Source organism: Zootoca vivipara, chromosome 6 (assembly GCF_965207765.1).
Source record: "Zootoca vivipara chromosome 6, rZooViv2.hap1.1, whole genome shotgun sequence".
Taxonomy (NCBI): Eukaryota; Metazoa; Chordata; class Lepidosauria; order Squamata; family Lacertidae; genus Zootoca; species Zootoca vivipara.
The window spans coordinates 74,515,299-74,532,991 of NC_142589.1; the positions used below are offsets into that span (position 1 = coordinate 74,515,299).

At 45.4% G+C, this 17,693-nt stretch overlaps 1 protein-coding gene across 3 annotated transcripts in view; it reads left to right on the forward strand.

The window, feature by feature from the left end:
- The window catches only part of POU2F2 (POU class 2 homeobox 2), a 37,086-nt gene extending 20,993 nt beyond the window's left edge, over positions 1 to 16,093 (forward strand). The window contains exons 6-16 of one of the 3 annotated variants that reach the window (XM_060275619.2): positions 78 to 278; positions 1,678 to 1,783; positions 3,804 to 3,895; positions 4,726 to 4,887; positions 6,412 to 6,553; positions 7,515 to 7,663; positions 9,324 to 9,500; positions 10,626 to 10,692; positions 13,117 to 13,288; positions 13,600 to 13,673; positions 15,352 to 16,093. In XM_060275619.2, coding sequence (XP_060131602.1) covers positions 78 to 278; positions 1,678 to 1,783; positions 3,804 to 3,895; positions 4,726 to 4,887; positions 6,412 to 6,553; positions 7,515 to 7,663; positions 9,324 to 9,500; positions 10,626 to 10,692; positions 13,117 to 13,288; positions 13,600 to 13,673; positions 15,352 to 15,704 — 1,695 coding nt within the window. In that variant the 3' untranslated portion in view covers positions 15,705 to 16,093. The remainder of the gene's footprint in view (positions 1 to 77; positions 279 to 1,677; positions 1,784 to 3,803; positions 3,896 to 4,725; positions 4,888 to 6,411; positions 6,554 to 7,514; positions 7,664 to 9,323; positions 9,501 to 10,625; positions 10,693 to 13,116; positions 13,289 to 13,599; positions 13,674 to 15,351) is intronic. The other 2 variants (XM_088672617.1, XM_088672618.1) reach the window with 2 other exon arrangements.
- The last annotated feature ends 1,600 nt before the right edge of the window (positions 16,094 to 17,693 follow it).

The following is a 17,693-nucleotide window of genomic DNA, read 5'->3' on the forward strand; positions in this document are numbered from 1 at the left end:
GCCTGGTCACCCCCTCCTGGCCTGCCATTTGCTATGCTGCCCTTGGTACACCTCTTTTCTGCCTTCCCCCAACCCAGCTTACAGCCCTGATGCCTGCCCAACAGCAGCTGCTTCTGCAGCAGGCCCAAGCGCAGCTCCTGGCAGCCGCCGTGCAGCAGTCCAATGCCGCAGCTGCCGCAGCCTCCTCTCAGCAACCTGGGGCTGAGCTGACGGCGCCACAGAACCAGCCCCAGACACCGCAGCTTGCCCTGTCGCAGCCAATCCAGCTCACTGCACAGGTAAGGGCTTGTGCACGGGAGGCACAGCTTGCCGGGGGTTTGGCCAGAATGGGTTGCCCAGCATTACACGCTCACCACCACACAGAGAACAGGGCAGAAGTTAAAGCACACGACAGGCTGCTCATGCAGATGTGGCCTGATCCATGGTTGGCATCCATCTGTCTTGGTAGACAGTGGAGGGGTGCACCTTTCTGGGCGAGGTCAAACTGTTGGAAAGTTGCAGTGCCTGCTGTGGCTCTAGAGACTGATGTGGGAGAGACATGTTTTGTTGCAACTGGGATAGGTGAAGGCGTTCAGTTAAGCTGCTGCAGATGCGCCGCGGCATTTCTTCTCTCTTGTAGGGATGTGTATAGAAACTAGGAGAGGATGTGTTTGTTAGATACTGTATATTCCTGCGTATAAGACTACTTTTAAACCCAGGAAAATCTTCTCAAAAGTTGGGGGTCGTCTTATACGCCGGGTCATATTTCTTATACGGCGAGTATATCCCAAACTCTATATTTTAACTGGAAAAGTTGGGGGTTGTATTATACGCCCAGTCGTCTTATACGCCGGAATATACAGTATTATCCTTCCTTGTCAGCAAAAAATAAGGAATCTGTTGATAGGTTAGCTTTAACCTTTAGTTTTAGTAATCCAGAATGCTTTCTTGCAGACTGGATTTCCTGTTATTTCCCCCTTTCTCCCCCTTAAAAACAATAGACATGCAAAACAGTCTTCTTATAAGTAAAGATAGATTTACTCGCTCACATTTCACAGTAGCAGTCTTGAGGCAGGCTGAAAATGTTGTTGCAGACATATACAGTAGTTTAGATCAAAATGGAGTTTGAGCTGTGACTAGTCCCTAGTCACTGATGAGGCATCGAAGAGAAGAGAAGAGAAGAGAAGAGAGAGATCGGAGATCAGGAATCAGAGAGAGAGAGCAGGTTGGGAACATGACAAGCTTATATAGGCTGTGCCCCTTTTACCTGGCTGTACACACTGGAAGTGGCTCTCACAGGGAGGATTTTCTGTAGACCCTGTGAGATCCAACTTCCTCTGTGTGTGCCTTTCTAGCAAACACACATTGTTGATTTGACTGCATTGTAAATATTCCACATCTCTGCATTCCTCCCAGCAGTCATTCCTCCTCTGGTCAATGCTATGGATACATGGCTTGATTTCCTGTCTCCAGGTACTGCGTTGTCTGCAAGGGAATCCTGAGCCGTAGGGCATAGCTTAGCCATACCAACAAAACAAACTGGTGTAATAGTCATTGCCACTTGCCAAAACAGACCCTGGTCAACTGTAGGAGAATCCTCAACACCTTTACCGGACTGCAGTCCCCAGCATTAAACTGGCATAAATTTGCATGGTAGATATACCCACACTCTTCCTCCCACTCGCTTCTCTGTTCTAGGACATCCAGCAGCTGCTCCAGCTCCAGCAGTTAGTCCTCGTTCCAGGGCACCACCTCCAGCCGTCTGCACAGTTCCTGCTGCCACAGGCCCAGCAGGGACAGCAAGGTAAGAATGCCTTGTGTGTGAAAAAGAGACTGCATAGGCCACACTTCGCTTCTCCTGGCAAAAGGGTATTTGCAGGCAAGCAGTTCCTAGTGCAACGAGCCGTTGTTTTTCCGCTGTAAGCTGCAGATGAAATTGCCATTGACTTTATGCCCCGATAGGGGAAAGCTCAATGAAGTGCTCTTTCCCAACAACTTTTGAGATGTATAAGAAAAACATTCTAAAACGTTGTGATAAATCTGAAAAATCAAACATTGGCACAGGATGAAAAGATAGCAGCATTTGAAAATCAGTGCTATAATACTCTTTCATAGAAGTGCCACGGCATGAATATTTTAATATTTAAAAATGGTTCTAAAGGCATTTTCAGTGTTAATTAAAACATTTTTTAAAAAACATCAACAACAATGTAATGAAATGACGCTGACTGAAAAATAACAGTGTAGGTGAAATGGCAATAGGTTCAGCTGCTTTAGGCATCCCTGCAGATGCCAATAATAATAATAATAATAATAAATTTATACCCCGCCCATCTGGCTGAGTTTCCCCAGCCACTCTGGGCGGCTCCCAATCAAGTGTTAAAAACAACACAGCATTAAAAATTAAAAACCTCCCTAAACCAGATGGAAAAGAAAATGGAAGAGTAACAATACTATGGTGATTTACACCTGTAAATATTCCACTAGTGTTTTTATCATCATCATCATCATTATTAACAACAACAACAACAACAACAACTTAGATTTTTTGTGGTCTGCCGAAAACCAGAAGAAGCAGCACAGAGAATACACAGGGGGGAGACAATGAGTTGATGATGTCATGTAGATGCCCTATAAAAAGTGAGCGAACCAAGTTTGAGGATAGTAAGCACCCAGTGTGGAAGCACTGTAAGGCAGGGATGGGGAATCTGTACCCTCCCCCCTCCAGATGCTCTTCGATCTACCAAACTACAGCCAATGTGGCCAATGGTCAGGAATGGTGGAGTTGTAGTCCAGCAACATCTGAAGGACCACACATTCCTCATCCCTGCTGTAAGCCTTGGACAAAAAACAACAACAACCAGGGTTCACTGTTAGTCTGCATTTGCTTACCCCACCCTCACCAAGCCCAGGTCTACCAGGAATTATGTTCAGTCCTGAGAGTTGATAAAATTATGTGTCTGAATATTTTCAAAGTAGTTTTCCCTCACCACATAATTCCCCACTTGTTCCTCCCATTCTGGAATGAAGAGGCAGATTAGCTGGAGAAATCTGTTCCACTTTGCCTCAGCATAAAGCATTTTATTATCTCAAGTTAGAATCATGTGCTGGATGGTAGGGGTGAGTTGATTTGCCAAGTTTGTTTCTTCTCAGTTTTTCATTTTTCCAATCTTAATTTTCCACACCAGTTTGCAATTTTAAAAACAGTCCTCATGAAAATCCCATCAACATTTTTGTATGAATTTATCCTAATAAATATATTTTTGCAGAGCAATTTTCTTAATATAACGCTACATTTCTATGTTATTTTCACAAATATATGATTTTATATGCAGCCTTTACTCTCATATATGAATCTTAGTGCTAAATAACCTAGCTGGAGAACTGCGTTGCAGAATTTGGAGAAGTATGAATTTCAACAAATGGCTGTGTTTCAGTGTATTTCAGTGTACACATTGTTTCAGAAAGTGTGAATTAAATAGGCTCACCTTCAAGTTCCTCCCCAGTCTGCAAGAAAAGACTGTGAAGAATAGAAAAGCCACATTTTCTAAATGCTGCAGTGTCCAGCTAGGCTTTTTTCTTGTCTGCACATTTTCAGCAGTAGCTGCAATTGTGAATTTTTATTTTATCTTCAGCCAATAAGGAGTAGGATTTTACTTTGCTTAAATAACAACATTGGAGGTTTTTAGGGGCCTGAAGAATGGCACCAAACTGGCATGTTTTTATTCTGTGTTTGACTTTGATCAGTAACTTTTCACACAGTGGAACAAGGTGGTGCTTGATTTTGCGAAGCTGAGCTGTTCACTACATCTTTTCCTTCACAGGGCTGCTCTCGACACCAAATCTCTTTCAGCTACCTCAGCAAAACCCAGGGAGCCTCCTGCCGAACCAGCCTCGTGCAGGACTCCCAGCACAGGTGAGTGAGTGGGTTCAGTGCGTAAAATACTCAGTGGGAATGCAGAGATTGCCAGCCTTGGTCTGGCAGTCTCATTCTTAATCTTTTAAGGTTGTACTCTTGTCTGCTCCAGTTTATCTTGCTTTGAAGAAAAGACTGTTTCACCACAGTTAATGCAATGCAATGATCATTTTGTCAGACCCTTGAAGGCAGTTTCGATCAGGAATTTGTTTATTTGTTTAGTACATTTACATCCCTTCCATTATGGAACTTCATGGTGGTGTGCATTGGGGAGGGGGGGTCCTTTCCCAGTCAGTCTTCCAACCAGGCACTGTTCATGCTTAGCTTCAGCATGGTGGCTCTGTATCTTGTGCCCTGGCCTGGGACTATGAGGGTTGTGATCAGTCATCTCACCTTTGCCTCTACTTAAACAGTTTCCCAGGTGTTGTTTCAAAGACTTGCAGAAATGTCTGACCAGAGCTAACAATGGGATAAAAGTCATATGGTAATATGGATACCACCGGGGAAGCAGTGTCCTTTTGTCCCACTGCTTGGCCCGGGAGGCAGGGAGGGGGAAACCACTCTTTAGTGTTCAACTGAAGCACACAGCAATTTGGGTTTTCTCCAGATTCGCTCCAATTTGGAGCTAGAGAGCAGGGGTTCCCTGGGAAAGGAATGGGTCAAGCAGAAAACTGCTTGGCCCCGTGCTTTCTAGGCATGGGACTGGTGGAAGTGTGGACGAGCCCCAAGCTGTTTCACTGAGGTTTTGTTCATACATTATTCTATGCCTTCTGTTTGGTGCTTTCGTGCATCTTGGTTCAGCATTTCCATGTCTTCTTTCTGCTCCCCAGCAAGTGACTCGGCCTGGCCTCCCCGAGTCCCACCTCGCTCACTCACAGCCGCCCAAATGCCTGGAGACCCCTTCACACCCTGAGGAGCCCAGCGACCTGGAGGAGCTGGAGCAGTTTGCCCGCACCTTCAAGCAGCGGCGTATCAAGCTGGGCTTCACACAGGTACAGGCCAAGGTGTCTGGCTTAGGCTAGTCCACGATGGAAGAGTGGGATGTTGTTGGTTTCCTTTAGGGGGCTGTGCCAGATGTTGCCCTGTGAACATTTCTGCTGTGAAATTATTGTTCCATTTATTAAATTTCTATACCGTCCTCCATCCAAGGACCACAGGACGATTTACAACATAAAAACACAAGAACACATAACATAGTAACAAACAAAAATAAGAACTCTCCCCTCAGTTTAAAAGGCCTTCAATTGTTTAATTAGCCAAAGGCCTGGGAGAAGAGGAATGCTTTTGCCTGGCATCTAAAGATATGTAATGAAGGTGCCAAGCAAGCCTCTCTGGGGAGAGCATTCCACAAGTGGGGAGCCAATGCAGAAAAGGCCTGTTCTCCTGTTGTCACCCTCCAGAGCTATTGTGGAGGAGGCACCCAAAGAATCATAGAATTGTAGAGTTAGAAGGGATCTCAAGGGTCATCTAGTCCAACCGCCTGCAATGCAGGAAAGAAGAGCCTCGGATGATGATCGCAGGGTCCAAGTTGGTTCATATAAAAGAAGCATCAGGGATTGAGGTGGCAATGTTTCCTGGAAAAAAGAGACTAAGGTCACTTCCAGATGACCTGTTTATTGAACATTCATTCCAATTTGTTTGCCCAAGGTTTGTGGGGTGGTTAGACATTGTTAGACATTAGAAGCTTTAGTTGAGATTCCTTCATTGCAGGGGGTTGGACTAGAGAACCCTTGGAGACCCTTCCAACTTTACAATTCTATAATTCAGTGATTTAGCTTTCATTCTTAATTGTTCACAGGGAGGCTAGATCATGTTGATCTTTGAGAAGGTGGTCATGTTGATCAGTATCTCCAAATCACATTTAATTATGCAACCTGAACTTGCCTGAATGTGATGGTTTGTTGCCATAAACACAACCTTCTCTTTGGGATCAACCTGAGGAGTAAGGCAGAGATCAAGCAAAGTTTAAATGCACAGCCTAAAGTATTTTATTTTATTTATTTAATACACAGGCTTTTTTTACTACTTTTAGCCAAATATGCCTTTCTAAGCAGTTTATAAGCATCCACAGTACAAAACCAGTAATATTTTAAAGATTTTTTAACAGTAGTAATACATTATAAAACAGTGGGTTTTATTCAGCAATTAGACCCACTGAAATCAGTGGGCTGTAGTTAGTTTTGTATTTCGGTGGGTCTATTCAGAGTATGATGCAACCCAATATCAGTAATGCAATAAAATTGAAGAGGAATAAAATCACCCAGCCAACTGAAAATTCCATAATCTAAAAGACCTGGGCAAATGAAAAAGGTTTTAAGCATGTACCGAAGAGAAGAAAATGTTGGTGTCACCTTTACCTCTCTGAGGGGAGTTCTCTACAGTTGAGGCACCCTCTGATGTTTATACATGGTGTATTTCTGCTAGAGATGGAACTTGGAGAAGGACCTTAATGCCCTGGCAGGTTGTATGCTCTCGGTAACAGCGCCTCTCCCCACCTCTGTCCCTCTCCTCCACAGGGTGATGTGGGGCTGGCCATGGGGAAGCTTTATGGGAATGACTTCAGCCAGACAACCATCTCACGCTTTGAGGCACTCAATCTCAGCTTTAAGAACATGTGCAAACTCAAACCTCTACTGGAGAAATGGCTCAATGACGCTGGTAAGTGGAGAGGAGGAAGCGAGCAGGAACAAGCTGAGGTCTGCTGGAGGAGGGGTTAAGGCTTCTTAGAGGCAAAAATAAAAGAGCTTTTGGGGTGGGTGGGAACAAGTGAATAGAAGGAAGGTGGAGCTCAAGATCTGAGATATTTTCTGATGAGGAAGCTAAGCCTTGATTGAGTTGGTGGAGAGGAAAGATGTGGAAATGAGCAGGTGTGAGGGAAATCATTGTCAGGGCTGGGGAGATCATAACAGAATAGAAAAGGCTGACTTCATTATCTAAGAATGGTCCCCACATGTCTGGTTTAATGCAGGTGTCAGATAGGCCTGTACAGGCCTTTGGGGAGCTGGTGGGTGGACAGGGGGCCTGGCCCAAGCCTCCAAGGACAGAGGAAAATTCACTTTAGGCCTTGAGGAAAATTCACTTTATGGGCTCAAAGTTCTGCAGGTTACTTTCCAGTAAGGCAGAGCATGGGAAAGTATTTTCTCATTTGCTTAATCAGCATATACCTTCAACTTTAAAATTGCCCCTTGACTGCTACTAAGATAGATCTTTAAAGGTTTTGTTTTTTTGAGCTGAGAAACTACTGTTACACAGGCTGCTTAAAAGCCAATCTAGTGTGAACTCTCTAAAGCAGGACTCCAGCATAGCCCCCTCCAGGTGTTGCTAAATTCCTATCAGCCCCAGCCAGCATGAACAGTGGCCACAGCTTGTGGGAGTTGTAATGTCAACAACATCTGGAGGGCACCATCTCTAAAGTCACAAGGAGATGGCAGAGACGCAAGGGAGTGGTGTCACTTCTCAAGGCAAGCAAGTGGAAACTAGGCCCAGTAGAGGGAAGGATGAAGACAGCGAAACTGGATCAAGCCACAGGATGGAGGTGACACACCAGGTAGGGTGCTGTACACTGGGTGGTGATGTTTGCAAGGCAACTAAATGGCTCCCCCCACACCTCATGTTTCAGAGACAATGTCTGTGGACTCCACACTTCCCAGCCCCAACCAGCTGAGCAGTCCCAACATGGGCTTTGATGGGCTGCCAGGCCGGCGCCGCAAGAAACGGACCAGCATTGAGACCAATGTCCGCTTCGCATTGGAAAAAAGCTTTCTCGCGGTGAGGCATTTCCCATTGTCCAGCCCCCCATGTACCTACAGAGTGATATGGAAAAGCCAGGTTTCAAATTCCTGTTCTCCTGCAAAACTCTGACCTTGGCTAGTACAGTTCCTCACTGAACCCACATCTCAAGGCTGCTGTAAGGACAGAAGCAGATAAGCCCATGCATGACCCACCCCGGTTTTATTCTCAGGAAGTGTGTGACATATAAGTAAATGAATAAAGACAAAATTAAGCAATTTTACAATGTGTTCATTTAGATTATATATTGCTTCCCAAGGCTTTCAGCAACTTTTCCTTATCTCTAGTTCTTCATGGGGAAAAGCTGTTGGGAAAAAAATGCATTCTTACTGCCCTTGGCAGCAATTGCAAGAAAAACAGGGGTTATGCCAGGGAATGGGAATCTGAGGAACCAAGCAAGGGTGGGGAACCTTTTTCAAAGGAAGGGCCACATTCCCTTCAGGGCAACCTTAATGGTGGGTGGGGCCACAGGCAAAAGTGAGTGAGGCAATCAATGTACATAATAAACCTTGTACAGTAGGCAATTTTCTATACACACCTCTCTAACCTCAACCCAGGCAAGCAAGAGGCATTTTTGTGGTGACTCATTCCTGCTGGGCAAAAAACACTTGTGAGAATCAAGGCCAGTGATGCATGTGGCCTGGAGAAAGGAGGCATAGCCAGAGAGAGTGGCATGGAGGCTCACATTCGGCACTTGATCCTGAGGTTTCTCATCCATGGACCAGGCATGAGTCAGAATCAAAGAAAACCCGAGAGCCAGGAAATCCACTTTGGTCTGGCAAACCCCTGACCCAAACAGGAAGCCCTCTATAGCTCTTCCTATTTAGGAGGGCCCAATGGCCATCCTAGGAAGAGCTTGAGAAGACTTCATTGCCCTACCTAGAAGGTGCTCCAAACTGCTGCTCTGGTAGCTCACACAGAGCCAAGGGCTCCTGGTTTTAGCCCAGGTAATTAATGACACTCCTATTTTACAACAAAGGGGAAACCAAGGCTGAGAGAGTATGACTTGCCCAAAGTCTTTATGCTAGTCTTTGGCTGAGCTACCACTCGAACCCAGATCTCCCAAATGAATGACTGACTCTTCCCATTTGATTCCAGCTGATGGAGGTGTGTCCACACCATACATTTAATGCACATTACTTCCCCCAGAGAATCCTAGCAGACGCAGTTTACCTCTCACAGCACTACAGTTCCGAGGATTCTTGAAAAACCATGTGCTTTAAATGTGTATTTAAATGCAAGATGTGTACACAGCCTAAGTGTGTGTTCTGGGTTGTTTTTTGAGTTCATTTACCTCTCTTGCATTTAACTAAGCCTTACGTTATTGGTTGTCAGAAGCAAAGGCAGGGAAATTCTCAGCAGGATAACATTTTGTCATGTGCTGTGTACCAGAAAGAGCAGAGAAAGTGACACAGAGCAGCAGCAGTTCTGTGCCTCATCCTTTCTAGTTTCATCCGCTGCCTGTATTTCAGGTTCATGTGATAGTTTGGCAGCAGATCTAACATTATTTAGAATGAGTACAATACCCCCCTACATGTTTCTATGATTTGTTTTGTTCCTGTTGGGACTCCATGCTGTGACTTGCCCCAATGTCACACCATCCTGTTTCCCCCCCCCAACACCTTCCCCCAAACTGCAGAACCAGAAGCCTACCTCAGAGGAGATCCTACTTATTGCCGAGCAACTGAACATGGAGAAGGAGGTGATTCGCGTCTGGTTCTGCAACCGCCGCCAGAAAGAGAAGCGGATCAACCCTTGCAGCTCTGCTCCCATGTTGCCTGCCCAGGGCAAGCCTCCTGGCTACAGCCCTCACATGGTACGTGCCTACACACGTTCACTCCCCACCCCCCTGCACAAAACTCCATGGAATATGCCTGTATGGAACATGCCTTCTGTGCTGTGCAAGTGAGGGCCTCTTGCAGATACCATCTTATCAGGGTGTCCATTCTGCACAATAGTTGAATTTGGCCTTTAGAACTTACTTATTTCAGTAAAATTATATGCTGCTTGTTTTTGTTTTTGTTTTTGTTTTAAATCCTCAAAGCCCTTTACAAAAAAGCAATAAAATTTATTGCTTTAAAGAAAAGATAAAAGCAAGTGTTTAAAACTTGCAAAAAAATTAAACCAGTGATGTGCTAAAATAATAGTAAGAGGTGTTGTGGTACCTACCTGTTAAATATTGGACAGGTGCTAGCTCTGTTCGTCCTTTTGGCACCTACTGAAGACTTTGCTCTTCCAGCAAGCCTTTTAATTAGTGGCCTTTATCCAAGTCTGCATGTGTGTCAGGATTATTTGTAAGATGCTTTAATAGTGCTACTTTTTCTGAATTTGCTGCCCTGGGCTCCTTTAAGAGAATAGACATTTAATAAATAAAAATGAATAAAATTTAATACATGTATTGTTTTCCTCTGCACTGCACATTTAATCATACATTTAGCTTCACAGTTTGGAGTGTGAACCCCACCCCCACTACTTCCCCCTAATGGACAATACCTACATTATTTGCCCCCCCATATGATACAGTACATAGCTTCCTTCCTTGATATATCCTTTTACATTATGTAAAAGGATCATTTTACTTGATATATCCTTTTACATGTGCTCATACAAAACTCTGCCTGCCTACCTGATCTTCTTTCACTGCAACTTCACTGAGCTTGCATTTACCAATCCACTTGCCACCCCATTTGATAAAACCTTACATGGTACAAACTTTCCAGGTCCCTAGGCTTCTTACCTTAACTTCTTCAAAGAATGTACATTCCTATTGCTCACGTTACAGAATTTGTGTCTAAAATACTTAAATCGTTCATGAGTGTTGCCCCAGCCTAGTCTGCTAGTGGCATCTTAGATATGATCCCCAGTCAGGGGAGAAAGGTCTTTATGTGGATTTTATCCATTGTGTCTCTGACAGTCCGTTTCTCTGCTGCATCTCCTCCAGGTGACCAGCCCAGGCACCGGCACAAGTCTGCCCCTCTCCCAGGCTTCCAGTAGTCTGAGCACAACAGGTAGTTGTCTTGGTGACACATTCCCTTCTCCCTGGGACCCCCTTTCCCCTTTCCTTTGCCTCCTTCTAGCACAGCTGTCGAGTGGTGGGCTGCTGAGAGCTCAAGGTATTGAGGTTGTGGGAATGACACAAGAGCAGTCTGTTGGGTTATGAGTGAGAATGCATCCTGATGTTAGACTTCCAAAGGCCCAAGCGCTTTTGAGGACCCACTCTGGGCACTTTCAAAATGCTTAGTGTCATTCAAAGCACCTGCTGCCTCCATTGCCACCTCCTTCCCTAGCCCTGACCTGTATACCTTACCTTGGCACAGCAAGAGGTGGCAATGGCAGAGAAGGCAGCAGGTGCTCCAGAGGCCCCAGGAGAGCATGTTTCCATGTCAGGGAAGGACTGGAACTACCAGGTAAGAAAATGCTGCTATGCACATATTATTCACTTGAGCTGATGGGGCTAGTTGTCCCAGTCCCATACCTGGTGTGGAAACAGTGCAACACTCTCATGCTCTCCTTTTAGCTCTGCAAAACTTAACTTCTTGCTACATGCTTAAGGGGACTTGGAAGCAAGACTTGGAGTGCCTGTGAGGCCAAAAGAGCACAAGAAAGTTGTGCTTTGCTCCCTCTGCTGCTACCACGTACCCCACACACTGGGAAATTGTCTCCGATGACCTGGCACTTGTAATGCCGCTGGCAATGCTATGGCAGATGCAGACATAGGAATTGTGTCGAACTTGGTGAGATCTGCAGCATGGATTCTGGGGTGATGCTCAGCCAATGTTCCATCAACAGGTGATGGCAGTTGTATTGTCTGGTTACACCACAGCATCAAACCAATGTGAAGCCGTCCAACCTGAGCTAGTGCTGATATATTCAATGACATGTTAGCGCATGAATATGTGCAACAACATCCAACAAAAACTTTTTTTCTTTTAATGAAAAACAGTCTTAGGAAGCTGCAATTTTGGGCAGACAAGTGACATGTGACGAGGAGGATCTTAACTATTTGTGTGATGGTTATTTTTATGCTCAAAAGCATATGCGCTTAGCTGGCTTAGCTCTCCATAGCTCTCCTAATGTGTTTACCCCTGCAAATTCTCATCTGGCATTCTGCAGAGAGAAAAGCTATTTTGGAGAAACTGTCCAACTACGGTATTTGGATGAAACACAGAGGGCTTATCCACACTTCCCTTTTGCCCCGCTCTTTGGAGACACAGGTCTGTCTTTAAAAGGTCAGTGTCTCTGGATCTTTCTCTGAGAAAACCTGCTCTTTAGCACTTTTCTAAAGCAAACATCAATTTGGGTTATCTGCAGATTTATATTTTCTCCAATTGAAAGAGCAGGTTTTTGCAGAGAACGCTTTGCATCAAAAAAAGAAAAAGGAAAGAAAAAAAGGGTGGGGTGGGTGGGTGCACTTGGACACAGAGTTTTAAAGTGCGGACTGTGCATGGAAAGTGTGGATAAGCCCTAAGTCACAAACCATAGTTATACAAATTACATGCAGCTTGAACTCTCCTGCTTTGCTCTTCTCTTCCTCCAGTGGAAAACAATCTATGGAGGTGTTAGTTTAGGGCAGGACCTGGGTGCAATAGCGCTCCTCCCCACTTGTGATTCAGAGGTATACTGCCTTCAGTACTGGAGTTAGTATGTGGTCTTCATGAGGCCTGGGCAAAATATCGATACATCACCCAGGACTGGTATGAGGGGCAGACCGCGATGGTGGCTTCACCCAGTGGTATATCGCAGGTGAAACGGATGCTGCTCCTGAATCCCTCTGCTACCAGTGCCACTTTCAACATTGGGCTGCTGGTAGCAGAGGGACTCAGGAGCAGCGGCAGTTTCACCTGCAATATACTGCCAGGGGAATCTGCTATCACTCTGCCCTTCATACCACAGAGGGAGGAGCAAGCTGTATTGCCGGGCCAGTACAGCTTGTTCCTTCCTTGGCTTCTTTAAACCTGTCCTCAGCTGAGCTGGAGAAGCATAGAGCATGCTCAGCTGGGGGGGGGGGCAGGAGCAGTTTAATGCTCAGCTGCGGGGGGAGCCTTCCCGCCCCTCAGCTGAGCCTTGCAAAAATGCCTCACAAATGAGTTGTCACGGCCTGCGAGGCGCTGGGGGTGAAAGCGTCTCTGCTCCTGCGGTGAGAACTGAGGCAGTTTCACCCCACGCCACACTGTATCAGGTAGTAGCAAGATCTAAATTTTAATTACGTGCTCTGCAAAGATGTACTTAGTCTTGTCTTGACTCTGGGAAACATGTGGAGATCTTGCACTTCTGGGTGCCGTTAGGGGGATGCCCTCTCTGCGGGGAGAGGCAGAGTTGGTTCAGCTGCAAATAATGGTTGGCTACCATGCCTGTGGGCTCCTGCTTCTGACCACCAGCAGAATGGAGCCTTGGCAACTCTCCTTCACTTTCTTTGCTCTTCTTTTGGACAGTTACTACCTTGTCCCCCACAGTCTGCTCCCTGACCCCCAGTCGGACAGCGGTGGGAGCAGGGGGCACCACCCTCAACTCGGTCACGCCACCCCCAAGCAACAGCACAAATCCCAGCCCCCAGAGCAGCAGTCACCCAGCTATCAGCTTGCAAGGCCTGAATCCCAGTACGGGGTAAGTGGCATGAGAGAGAGATCTTGGGGGGGGGGTTCCCAGCTTCCTCAATGGTTGGACTGTGGGAGAAGAGGTTTGAACCTGGCTAGGCTCACATCGTAAGAGGGAGGGGGCCTTGGGGGACATAACCCAAACAGTAAGGGAATTAGAACTCACCTGAAATAATAGAATCTCCATAAAACAATGTCCCACACATCATTTTAAGCTACCTTCTGGATCCATTTTGAAGAGGTGATCGTGGGGGGTGGGACACTCTAGTGTTTGCACTGTAGATCCCCAACTTTAACCTGCTGCCTCTGGTTTGATTTCAGAAGCACAGTGCTAGGGGTGAATGCAGGGTTAAACCCAGCGCTAATGGCCACCAACCCGCTGGCCACCATACAAGGTTTGTGAAAAAGAAGATCAGACATGATGTCATCACTGCCATTTGCTCCACTGGCCTGTCTGTACAAGACTGTGTGTGTGTTTGTGTGTGTGTGTGAGAGAGAGAGAGAGTATGAGAGAGAGAGAGAGAGAGAGAGAGAGAAGCAAAAAGTGTGTGTATGTGAACATATACACACAGAAAGAATACATAAACCCAAAACACAGCCATTCTTCAAAGCTGATTACATATTAGGAGAAATTCACACAAAAACATTGGTGAATTTTCATGAGGATTTTTTTTTTTTAAAAAAAACTAAATCACAAACTAATGTGGAGAACTGAATTTGAAACTCGGAAAATGAGAGACAGAGAAATTGAGATATTCACTCATTCCTATTCTCAACAGGTGGCAGCGTTGAGCCAACCATGAATTTCTCTGCCCACTTCATTTGGTTTACCTGCGTTGTCTGCTCACTGAGGTCATCATATGCCACAGGGTCTGTGATGTAAAACTCTGTGTCCAAGGCTGAAGTCCAGCATCCTGTTCCCCACAGTGACCAGCCAGTATTCACACTTGTAGAAGTGCCTAAAACCAGCCTGTACAACTGGTTACCCAACATGCCCAATGCCATCATGCATGATGGCTTATCAGAGACTCATTGAAACCAGTTTTTAACGCCTACTTGAAACTACAAAAATGGGATTGTCGAGCCCATGGCGCATCACTGGTGTGCCTGTGTTTTGCCTTGATGGGTCACAGATTGAGCAGATAAAGCTGTCTTGCCCTGAATCAAACCCCTAGTCTGTCTAGCCCAGGGTTGTCTATTCAACAGCAGCTCCTATAGGATTCAAACAGGGTTATTTCAACCCTGAGATCCTTTTAGATGGAGGTGCAGGGCATTAAAACTGTGTCCTTCTGTAGGCAAGGCATGCGTTCTACCACTGAGTTCGGGCCCATCCCCATGTGCAGGCCTCCCCCTCTGATTTCAAGCATGAAACATTTGAGTCTAGGTGAAAGTGTGTGTGAGCTGCTGTGCAAATGTTGTGCAGATGCGCATGGGTGCAACAGGTCAGTGGAGTCCCTCACAACCTCATCTCATTCCTGTTGAGGTCTCTTCTCCATCCCATTCCTTAGCTTACCTATGGTAAAAAGCATCCTACTTCATAACATCAGTCTGTAACATTGCACCTGCTAATCATCTGTGCTCACCCTTCTCTCCACACACCATGTGTCTTTTCTATGTGAAACGTGCTGGGGGAGGGAGACAGCGATGTGGAGCTGTGGTTGGGAGAAGGTGTCGTTTGAACTGCGGCTGTGCTAAAATGTGCTGCTACCATTTTGTCATGGTGGGGGGGCCTTGGAGGCTCCTGAGAAAATAACGAGTGGTCTGATGAGAGATGACCCCCACATCAACACATCAAGAGGAGAGCAATAGCGCTAATGCAGTTCCTATGGGCCCATTGCATGCTAGAGGCTGGGATAGCTCAGTCAAAAGACCCTTAGCAGCTCTTATGCTCCTCACACAAGCCCCACGTTGGGCAAAAGAGTCCTGCATTGGAAGGGGTTGGACTAGATGACCCCCGTGATCCCTTCCAACTCTACACTTCTATGTTTCTACGATTCTGTGACCAGAAGCTACTGGCATCATGCTGGTGCACATGCGCCCTAACTGCTGTTCTTTCCCCCTCCTCCTTTGCAGCATTGGCCAGTGGTGGAAGCCTGCCAATTACCAGCCTTGATGCCAGTGGTAACTTGGTCTTCAGTACCAGCGGAGGCACGACTGGAAGCCAGAGCATCGTGACTTCGTCGCTCTTCCTCAACCATGCAGGCCTGCCCTTGCTGAGTGCTGCCCCGGGAGGCGTGGGGCTGGTGTCGGCGGCAGCTGCTGCTGTGGCTGCCTCCATGCCCAGCAAGTCGCCCACCCTGACCTCCTCCTCTTCTTCCTCCTCTTCCTCCTCCTCCTGTTCCTCATGCAGCTCCTCCAGTGAAGTGGCGCAGACTCTGGGGCAGGCTGGTCCCGGATCCACCGAGCCGGATGCCAAGACGGAATGAGGGCTGAGGGGGGAGCATCCTCCCTGCCTTCTCAACACGTGGGGGTAGTAAGGAGCGGACGTACAAACCAACGAGTGAAACCAAAAAAAGAGAAACCAAACAAAGAATTGTCAGCAACAGCCAAACGAAAAACCAACCAAAAAATAACCCAAAGCAACCAAACAAGCAAAGCAAAAAGGGACAAAGGAAGAAACCAAAAAGAATTCCCCAAACTTTTAGTGTTTATTTTTTTTCCTTTTTTCTTTTTCCCCTCCGATGTTCAGAACAAAATGCCTTGCAAAAGGTGACTTTGTCAATTGTTTGCTTGAATTATTTTCATTGATTTCTTTTTATTATTCGCTAGTTTCCTGGACAGTTTCAGAAAGGAAACAAATAAATGGCGATCGGTTGTTCTTTTTTTTTTTTGTAAGAAAAAGCAAAAAAAGCAAAAACACATTTAAAATCCTTAAGGGGAAAATGAATCTCACACCAAAAATAACCAGTCCTAGCTTCACCCAAAGCTTTTTACAGACTTTTCTAACTTCTGTGTCTGGTCGAATGTCTTTCAAAACTCTTATTTATTCTTATTTATTCTTTTACTTTTCTTTGGGATCCAGAAAGGGTTGGACAGGGTGGGGGTATATTGGTTTAATTTCAGAATCTATAAATATTCCCCCCCTTTTAAATGCTAAAATAATATCCTTTTCTGCTGTGTTTTTTTTTTTTTTTTTTTGGAACAAACTTTATAGTTTAGAGGGATTCTCATGAGATACGAAGGCTAGGATTTTCAAAAGGCAATAATGAGAATTAGGTACCAACTTCCCATGATGGTTTCCTAACTGATGTCCTGCAATGATTATTATTATTTTGCATCTCTGCTTCTACCTGACTCACCCTTGCAATGAACTACCCCCCCCCCAAAAAAAACCCATCTAGACCACAGCATCCTTTGACCAGCTTGCTTGCCAATGCATTCCTACATATATATAGCCATTTCTGGCTTGAAAGGAGAGCTGGTGGTGGGGAAACTGCTGCCTGTCTAGTTCCTTATCTCTGATTTTGATTCATCATAAGGCCAGAGGATCTAGTGCCTGGGTGAGAACTCTGTGCCCCTTCAGAGGTTGCTGTACTACATCTTCCTTCATCCCTGAGCATCGGCCATGCTTGCTGGGGCTGATGGGAGCTGGAGTCCAGGAACATTTGGAAGGACACAGTTTCCCCATCCTGATCTAGTGTATTGAATGCAGATGGAGGAGCCTAGGCATTGCCCTCTCCGTTACCCCACTTTGACGGAATAAATTGCATCCATTCAGGAGTAGGCTTATTAGTAACACCTGGGTTACTCACAGGGTACAAAATGTAAATACTCATGTCTTTGCAAGACAAGAAGCCTTATTGAAAGTCTCAGCCTTCAACTGTTTCAGGATGGGCAGCACTAAACGTGTACATTTTGTTTTATCAGCTTTTTCTTTCTTTCACCAGTGTTCAATTTTTCTGTAGCTTTTCTTTTCTAAATTGATTTTTGCCTTGGGGTTAGTATCAGGGGTTATTTTTCTGAAAACGGGATGTGTAATTTTTATTCTTATTCTTTTTATTTTTATATCTGTGTTCTGAAAAAAATAATACTCATATTCCAGTGCCTGACAAAAACCAAAACAAAACAAAAAAACGGGAATTTCAGCATTCTTTACATTTTCCAGAAAAAAACCAAAAATTGATAGACATCACTACAGAAAACAACAAGATGAAGACCACTGGGGATTAAAAATAAAACCACAGAAGAGGGATAAAAATCCCCCCTTTTATGTGGCTCACAGAGACTCGGAGGCGAGAGACAAAACTTTTAACCAAAAAGAACCAACCAAGTGAACAAAGGAAGCTTACAACAACAAAAAAACCCACCACACCAAAAACTTTTAATTGAAGAAGAAAGGATGAAAAAAATACGTGGGAATAAATGGGAAATCTTTACTTTCTCTGGTTAGACAAATGGCTCAACCGTCTTTCTCT